The sequence below is a fragment of the Atta cephalotes genome (assembly GCF_000143395.1).
Source record: "Atta cephalotes unplaced genomic scaffold scaffold00027, whole genome shotgun sequence".
In the NCBI taxonomy this organism is placed as follows: Eukaryota; Metazoa; Arthropoda; class Insecta; order Hymenoptera; family Formicidae; genus Atta; species Atta cephalotes.
In genome coordinates, this window is record NW_012130091.1 from 4,495,654 (window position 1) to 4,505,983 (window position 10,330).

The 10,330-nt window shown below is 30.3% G+C and overlaps 1 protein-coding gene across 1 annotated transcript in view; it reads left to right on the plus strand.

Moving 5' to 3' along the window:
- The window catches only part of LOC105620622 (facilitated trehalose transporter Tret1-like), a 120,833-nt gene extending 116,515 nt beyond the window's left edge, over positions 1-4,318 (plus strand). Inside the window, exon 6 of the mRNA XM_012202112.1 lies at positions 3,915-4,318. Within this exon, the coding sequence (XP_012057502.1) occupies positions 3,915-4,318 (404 nt within the window). The remainder of the gene's footprint in view (positions 1-3,914) is intronic.
- The last annotated feature ends 6,012 nt before the right edge of the window (positions 4,319-10,330 follow it).

The window sequence follows — 10,330 nt, forward strand, 5'->3', positions numbered from 1 at the left end:
ACGACGACGACGACGACGACGACGACGACGACGACGACGACGACGACGACACACACGACGACACACACACACACACACACACACACACACACACACACACACACACACACACACACACACACACACACACACACACACACACACACACACACACACACACACACACACACACACACACACACACACACACACACACACACACACACACACACACTGTCTACGTATATGCACTAATACATAATGGATTAGAACTCGCCTTGCTATCTTACTGATGCAATGAGCAACATGGAATTTTAAATCTCATTACTTTGTTAAACCGAAGAATCCATTTTTCGAACTTATCATTGTCTTTGCATTTTCGGTTATGATAGTCGAACACTTCGGAAAATCTATATCAAATTTTTGAAAAATTTGATTAGCAATTTCGAAAATATCAATCCCTCTTGTTATATTATGTAATGACATTATATCTAAAAGCTCCTCGATATAAGAAATCGTTTTGCATAGTTCGAACAAAAATACTCAATTGACTCATCTGCCGATTATCGGTGCTTTCATTGAGACATAGTGAGAAAAAAAAGCAAAATGCTAATAAAGATTTTTATTTTTTTTCTAAAGAAGAAGTAATGTCGTCGATTCTTGATTTTACAGTTTTGTCACTTAATGGAATTCTGCTAGCTTCTTCAAGAGTCACAAAATTTCTGAACGACTCTGCGATGAGGTATTCTTTTACAAATTTTTCACTGAACAGCTTTAAATTTTTCGCAATTAAATTCGAAATTGCATATAACGCTATAAGAGCTTTTTCTGAAGATGTAGCATTATCGACAAAAAGACTCGAACCTTGTTGTTGAACTAATTTTAATCCTTCAAATCGAATTTCTTTTTCCACATATTTTGAATATTCACTTGAATGTTTAATATTATAATATCTGTGAAGATATTAGATTAAGATTGTATTTTTTTACGATAGATGGTTGATAACCGCATAAAAAAAGCAAATGATTTTATTATGAATAGATGTAAAAAAAATTCTTCCCACGCCTTAATAAAAAATTGCACATATCTATTCATTTTCTAAACGCATTTATTAATATCATACCAGAAACAAAAAAATAATATTTACAAGTTTTATACTGTGATTTTCTTTTATAATAGCGTATTTCGCTTGTAGTATTATGAAACGCAACACTATCACATGTAAAACTGTATCATACGTAAAATTATCACACGTAGCACTATCATACATCGAACTATTATATACGTAACATAATCACATGTAATACTAACATTATTATTACACTAATAGTATCTTCTATTTTTAGAAATTTACAATACGAATCCATAAAACTATATTTCTCTATAATCTCAAATAAGATCTTTAACGTATACATATCGCTAGCAAACGACCTTTGAGAAATAACAAAAGAGAAAAAACAATTGTATAATAGCAGCAGAAACACACACGTATATAATAGAATCACGAGGTTTAAAAATCTATTATGGATATATTTAAATCTCACGATTTTATCATATAGTTTTATATCATTTATAATAAATTGTTTTTTAACAATTTTTTGTGAAATGTGTACGTTAAAGGTCTTATGCGAGATTATAGAATTTTGAGGATTCACACTGTGTGTAAAAAAGGAATTACTATTAGCATGCTAATAGTGATTTGTGATAGATAATACTACATATGATAGTGTTCCTCGTGTAGTTACATGTTAGTGCAATGTTTCATAATTTTATACTACGTATAAAAATACGTATAAAAATACAAGCAAAATATAATAGTGTACTTGTGAATATTATTTCCTTCTTTTTAATATAATACCTGTGTTTAGTTAAATATTTTGTATTAGAATATTTTACTCTTGAGCAGTATATTTTATCATCTTCTTCGATATTTTTTTAATAGAATAGACATACGGAGGAAACCATTAAAAAAAAAAACGCATTTGCAATAGTACCTCAAAGGTGATGTGAAAAAAAAAATCTTAATTTTAATTATCGTACATTATTGTCATTTATATTTTTGCAAAAAATATATCTAAATAATAGAAAATTTTATTTATAAAAATTATGTTAAAAATAAAATTTTTTTAAAAATTTTTTCTAAAGATACGCTACCAGCGTATTTTTCACTAAGAGATAGCGCCAGCCGCGTGATCGACGGCTCGATCGTCCAGCGAGCGATAATGGGGAAACAATGGGCGTCGGAAACAAATAATGTACTTGTTTATGGTAGGTATTGCAAATGTGATGGTCATGAAAAAAATATATAATACAAAGTGACTTTCTACACCAAGAACAAGTAATGATAGCAGTTGCGCCACAAATATCATATTTTACTATAGAATTATTTTGGAAACAAAATTCAACTGGTATTTGGAACTGTGCCTGTTTATTCTGTACATATCAACTGTAATATAGCTGTAATAGCCTATATGCTGTTATAGGCTGTAATTGCTGTTTTGCCACGAATATTCCACTTGGATTGTCTTTTATATTCAGTCAATGTTGCTGCTTTAACAGATGTTCACATAATTTCTTCTAGTAGATATACCCATTTTTTCTTAACTAAATCAATATTTTTCGCAATAAATTTTATTTATAGATTTTCACTACATTAAATAATAAAATTTTCTTTAAAATGATGTCAATTGAGTGTCAAGTTATTAATTGCTTATCAATTTAACTTGTAATATTACTATAGTAGTTTAATTGCGTTTATAAATCCCATATTTTATTTATTAGACCAATATTTTTTTTTGCATATCTCGAGATTCAGAGGGTAAAACATCTCTTCGAAAATAACGGATTTTGAAGTTTTTTAAAAATATTTTTTTAACTATAACGTACATAAAAAAAATTTTATCTAAAAGTTATCTAGTTTTTTTATATTCTATATAAAAATATAAAAGACAGATTGTAAAAATAAATCTTGCAACAAATTGTTATAAACAAATTAAAAATTAATTGTAGAGAAAAAGTAACTACACCAATCTGATTATATGAGAAAAATTATTAAAAAGACATGTACTCTTTCCTAAACATAATTCTTTCCTAAATTGTTTTGTTTATAGAAAAATTATTTGTTTCTAATAATTAATTGTAAAATTGATTTTTGCAATGTACTTTTAACATCAAAAATATTTTTTCATGTTCCGATTTTATTTATAATTGCCATTTTTTTTGCTACCTTTGACAATCTAGGCACATGGATAGAAATAACTTTCTATAATTTATTAATTTTTTTGCATAAACATAAAAAAATTTAAGTATGCTTCTTGTAATTTTTTCCGTACAATCCGTAATCGATTGGTGTAATCAAAATTTTTCTACAATTTATAATAATTTGTTTATAACAATTTGTTGCAAAATTGATTTTTGCATCTTTTATACATGTCCGTTATACAGAGCATAAGAAACTATACAACTTTTATATAAAACATTTTTGGATATATTTCATAATTTAAAAGATATTTAAGAAAAATGATATAATCCGTTATTTTCGAGGGAGTGTTTCACCACCTAAACCTCGAGATAAGCACAAAAAAAATATGGATCTAATATTTTTTCATGCTCTATAACTATCCAAAGCTCATTAAAATCGATAAAAATTCCGATGGTTCTCTTGTGAGCACCGAAAAAGAACACAGTATATTAAATATGAATATTTAAAATAAACATGAGTGTTAAAAAGATAATTTTGATTAGGAAAAATTGTTCTTTTGTCACTAGAAATAAATGTAACCGAAAAACTCAATAATAACAAAAAATTTTTATTAAGTGCGCGCGCGCGTGTGTGTGAAAACATAAATTAATACATATTTGACAGTAAATGTTTACATAAATAAAACTAAATATAATAATTTCTAAATAAAATAATTTCAAATTTTGATTTGTAGGATGGTTTTACAAATTGAGGGATCAAAATCCAGAATATGACGACTTGTATTTTTGGATGCCGCCAACCTGGACAACTCTCTTTTTCGCTGCTTTCAATATCGGTGTCGGACCGATTTCATGGGCGCTATTAGGCGATGTTTTTCCTATGCAAATCAGAGAGACTGCCGTTGCCTGTGCAGCTGCTTTTAATTGGGCCCTCTCTCTAATAACAGCAATAACATTCGGAGAGATGCTGGGTGTCCTTGGTGTCCCAAAGACTATGTGGCTCTTTGCTGGCTTTTGCTGGACAGCTGGAGTACTTTGCGCCTTATTTGTAAAAGATACTCGTGGTCATAGTCTGGCCAAAATACAAAAAAGTTTTAGCCTTGAGAATGAGCAAATAGAAATGAACAGTATGGAGTGAATTTGAGATCAGACGATTGTAATAATGATGTGAATATCTCGCAATGAGAAAAATGACTGGTTAGATTAATAGGAATTCTGATTGAAAATAGACGAATCAGAATTTTCTGGTTAAATCTATTAAAATTTCAGTTCAGACAACTGAAATTCCAATTAATGTTAAAATCTTCAGCTTCATTTTCAACCAGACATTTTTCTCAGTGCGATTATTAGTTTGCGCGATTATAGTTTGAAATATGGACTTGCTGAAGATGAATATTTTCTAATATATGTACGGCGGTAATTTAAAAACTTTCATTTTATTCTTTATTTTTAATTTATCTTGGAAATTTAATCGTTTTTTTTAGCGTTTTGATGTAAGCTGCAGCACACGATAATTGTCAACAGTGTGCTTTAAAAATGATAACATAAATCATGCAAAATAAATATTTATCATATTTTGCTAGCTAAGATATAATTTCGAATCGCTAATCATATTGTTACAAATAATTAACATTTCATCGATAAATCGATTTTATTGCAGTTGTAAGCAGATAGAAGATAACTTGATCACGAAAATTTCGTTTTAAAGGATCTTCTATAAATCTATTAAACTTATCATCAAAAATAAAAATATAATAACCTTGTAATAAGAAAATGTGTTATCTCATTTTGCAATTGTGGAATATTGAAAGCGTTCGCGTTAGTGTGGCAGTCCCTGAGCAGTCCAAAAAACGGAGATTTGCTGTATTTTAAGTTAAAATATTATTAACAGATATATTTAGTAATAAGTTTTCTTGATAAGTTTAGTTTCTTGACAAATTCAGTTTCTTGAAAAAAATAACATGACTGCGAAAACCATTCTAGTGAAAAATAATCATCAATTAGACATCAATCAGACATGCAATTGACGGCAAAATAATCGAAATGAGATTCGATATTAATTCGATGAGGTGTTTCTTGCTGGAATTGGCAAAAACTAATTTAAAGGAATCCTAAAATAAAGAACTCCGACGAAGTCAGCAGAAGTCATTTTTCCAGCGCATCGACATGTACTACTACACCAATATCTCGCAACCTATGAGGTGCAGTTGTTACAACCTATGATACGTTCATGTCAATTTTTATATAACAAATTCGTCACGATAAAGCGACTAACAACTTATCACATGGTTGAATTCGTCTTAAAATAATTTTGTTTTATTATAAAAAAATCAAAATTAAAAATAAAAGTCCAAATAGAGGAGAAAAAAAACAAATAAAACAAATTAAACAAATTAAACAAATAAAAAAATTAAAAAAAAATTTGTTTTCTTCACGACTTGACAGCTTGAGATGCCATATTACATTAAGAAACGGTAAAAAATATATTAATTTTGAAATTTTTGGTCCTTGATATAAACTCCATCTTACAAAGACATATTAATATACTTTAATCCTGGATATTCGAATCTATAAAAGAGAAAAAATATTTATTATATAAATATTTGTTATATAAAAATAATGAGTAATTGTGTGTCCAGATATTAATTCGCGCCTGATGAAATATGAACTTACTATTCTTATAGATCACGATCGATTACTGACATTTTATCGACTAATAAATTTTGTCGTCGCTAGGCGCGCCCTCTTTTGCTTTTTTATATATATATATATACTTTCTTGTTCTTTTATATTCACAAGCGCAATCACATTCATTTTAAATGTGTCAATGGTGATTACAAGACCGTGATCCGATTCATTTTGACAACGCTCATGAATATTATTTTATCTTCATTTGAAATAACAAGGATAAAATGATTTTTAAACGTTATGAGCGTGAATCGGACCGCGGTCCAATAAAGTGTTTATAATTTTTATAAATCATCATCTTTACTTATTCGCTTCGCTTTAATAAATAGTTATGGGCCCAGGACGTTCAGAAGTATAGAAAATATAAACAGACAAGGCGCATTATAGAAAGTTACTTCCTGGGAAGTTGAGAGATTATAAAAGAAGTTATAGATAGAAAATTTTAGAAAAATTGAGAAAGATGAGCCATACAGACAAACAGAAACGAGAATTTAGTCGAGAAGCTATTCGATAGAAATTATCGGACATAGAAAATCGAAATAAAAGACTCCTAAAAGATAAAGGATTACTTGGTTATGCACTCAGTAAGATCGAGTTAAGTAATAGCCGATAGAAAACAATATCAAACTAACAACGATAAGGCGTGAATAGCTATAGATTTGAATAGTAGATTAATATAAACATAGAGGATTATAAAAATGCATGATTATGACATGTGGCGGACGCTTGAACAAATCCATGAACCTAAATTTGTATCTAATTATATTTTACTTTATAATATTGGAAATTTTATAATATGAGAAAAAGTTCGTAGCGATTTTTTAAAATTAAAGTGTTTTTCTTAGAGTATTGAAATCAATTTATTTAAATCAAATATGCTCCATTATTTTCTATAATATTTTGCCATTTTTGGGGCAGAGTCATAATTCCATCGCGATAGAATTTCTGATCGAAAAACTGCTTCAAGTGATTTTCACAGGCTTCTTTTGAAGCTAGCTTTACACCATTAAGAGAGTTCTAAACAAAGAGACCTAAACAAATGATAGTCTGAGGACTATGTCAGGACTATACGGTGGATGCATTAAAACTTCCCAGTCAAGCTCTCGCAATTTTTGCCGAGTCATCAAAGATGTGTGTGATCGAGCGTTGTCGTGATGGAAGACGACACCTCTCCTCTTGATTAATTCTAGCCATTCCTTTCAATTGCTTGTTGTAATCTTCACAGTAGAGTTCGGAATTAATTTGTTTGATTGAACGATAACAGCTCATAATGAACGATTCCCTTTTAATCCCACCACACACACAACATCTTCCTCGTCAATCCAGGTTTTTCGATTGCTTGCGCCTTCTCTCCTTTCTTTATCCACGATCTTTTTCTAGTTGGATTGTCGTAGGTGATCCATTTTTCATCACCAGTTATTATTCTCTTCAGAAATGGCTCAATTTCATTCCGTTTCAGTAGCGTATCACAAATGTTATTGTAATTCAATCCATCATGTTCCTAACACTCAACTCGTGAGGATCCCAAACATGCTTCTTCGAGCTTCTTTTTGTATCCAGCTTTGTATAAATGATTTAAAACTGTTTTATGGTCGATCATTCCCTAGCAATCTCCACAGTGCTCACATGCTTATCACGTTCGACTTTTATCATGATTTCATCGGACTTTTCAGTGATTGGTCGACCGGAGCGAGGCATCTTTCATCGAAATTTCCAGCACGAAAGCAAGCGAATCATTTCCGTGCTGCTGATTTTGATAGAATATCTTCAGCGCAAATTTTTTCACAAGCCTGTGCAGCATTCTTGCTTTTATCGTAGTGATACTGCAAAATGTAGCGAATTTTTTCTTATTTATTTATTTCCATTTTCAAAATAAAATAACTTTTGATCCACTTCACCAGTTTCAATCTTTTTCGGCTCAAACAAACAAAGGTTAAAATGTCATTTTTTAAACGCACGTCTAGTGTTGCCGATGCGATTAATAGTTGCCGACTGTTGAGCATTTAATGTCATCTAGCGGGAAAAACGCCACGAACTTTTTCCCATACCCAATATATTTATTTTTTTTAATACGAAACGTCACTATGGTGTGAATGTTAAGATGTTGAACTATTATATATATTCATATAAATGAATTAATTTCGCATAAATAATGAATTATTTTTCGCAATAAGTTTATTACAGTTTTTTAAGATTAATTTGGGAAATCTGGGGGGAGTATTAATATTTCAGATTGATTGCGTCGAAAGTCCGACAACCGTATTGGCCCGCAATTATCATTTCTGAAATTAATTCATTTATATGAATATATATAATAGTTCAACATCTTTATATTCAGATCGTAGCGCTTCGTATTTAAAGTAATGTATTTAACATAAAATCTTAGTCTTGTTTCCAATCTTAATATTGATTTTTATTTACTCTAATTTTAATTGTGAACCATTGATTCTTACGCCTCTTAATTTTTTCATTGTTTTAAATCTCAAGAGTTTCTTTATTACTTATTTTCTAAGTTTTCTGACACTGGCTGTAATGAAGCGTCAAACACAATTTTCATATTTTAAATTTATACACGACAACTATTTTCATGTAGTTAAAATTCTTAAATTATGGAATTATTAAATTTCATAGACTAATTATAAATAGTAATTTATATATTCGATTTTTAAAACATTGTATAACCTACAAAATCATACCGCAACATCTACTTAGACTGATTAATATCAATGTTAAAATTCATCATCCTAGATATATTCGGATATTTTCACATTAAAAATCTTGTTTCTTAAAAAAATACTGCAAATAGAACTTAACGATACTCACAAAAAAAACCAATATTGTAAATCGCAGATTTTCCATCTTGCTAGCATATCTCAATATTTATTTATTAAAATTTATGATGAATTCATCAACACTCAAGATAAGTTATGTTTTTTTCTTTTATACCAGAGAAAAGAAATTATTTGAATCTAAAATAAAATAGTTGACTGAAAAATAAGAGAGAAGAGTCATTAACAATATAAAATCTATTTATCTACATATTTTTATTTATCTACATATTTCTTCACAATTCATACACCTTTCTTAAAAAATAATCAAACTCCCCTCCCTCCAAATATAAACAAAATAATAGATTCAAAATCCTTTAACTTTCGCATAAAATCTTATCTTCACTATCCTCTATTAGAAATAATTGATTTATATTAGGTGTACAACTTTGCTTCCGCCGTTTTTTTTCCGAAATTCGAAGCTTTATTGTAAAAAACTGTTATACATTTATGATTCAAAGTATTGTCCATCACTGGCCACTACTTTCTCCCATCTTTTGGGTAGCGTACGAATCCCGCATCGAAAAAACTGGTCATCTTTTGAGGCTATCCACGAATCAATCCAATTTTTTACTTCTTCATAAGACCGGAAGTGCTGGTCAGCCAGGCCGTGTGCCATTGATCAAAACAAGTGATAGTCAGAGGGAGCAACGAGAATACGGAGGGTGGGGTAGAACTTCCCATTTCAACATTTCCAAGTATGTCTTGACCACTTTCGCAACATGGGGTCGAGCATTGTCATGCTGCAAAATCACTTTATCGTGTCTCTCGTTGTATTGCGGCCGTTTGTCTTTCAATGCTCGGCTCAAATGCATCAATTGCGTTCGATACCGATCGCCTGTGATTGTTTCAGTCGGTTTTAACAGTTCATAATACACTACGCCGAGCTGGTCCCACCAAATACAGAGCATGATCTTGGATGTCAAAATCACCGTTCTTGAAGCGTTGAAACCACTCACGACACGTTCTTTCACTAATAGCGGCCTCACCATAAGTATTTGAGAACATTCGATGAGCCTCAGCCGCAGATTTCTTCATATTGAAGCAAAAAATTAAAATCTCCCGCAAATGACGAGAATTTGGCTCTCAAACTGACATTTTCAATCGAGAATAACTGTATGATGCAGACACAAATCGACTAATGTTTCTATGGGGTTGTGTTGACAGATGCCCAAGTTTATTGTATGACGTCTATAATCGAAAAAATAATTTATTTCGATTACCACTTAAGCTATCTATAGGAAAATGGCGGAAGCAAAGTTGTACACCTAATAAGTCTATCCTCGATCTTTATTCCGGAGAATGTTCAATGCTTTCTATAGTTAGGCGAGAATTTCGCTTTACCCAACAAAAATAAAAACAAGAACATATTAGATTGTATCAAAGGTATTGAACATAGTAATCATAAATTCTCCATTGTCAAAAAAGCAGATATTGCTAAGCACTCCATACTCATATTAAACAACATTGTCTCTTCCTCTCTTGACAAGATAACTATGGAAAAAAAGTTACTTAATTTAAAAACTAACACTAAAAAATTTGTATTAGAATAATGTTATACTGGCACATAACAAAGGCAATGTCACGATATTTTTAAACAGAGAAAATTATATTAACAAAGTAATGAGATGTTC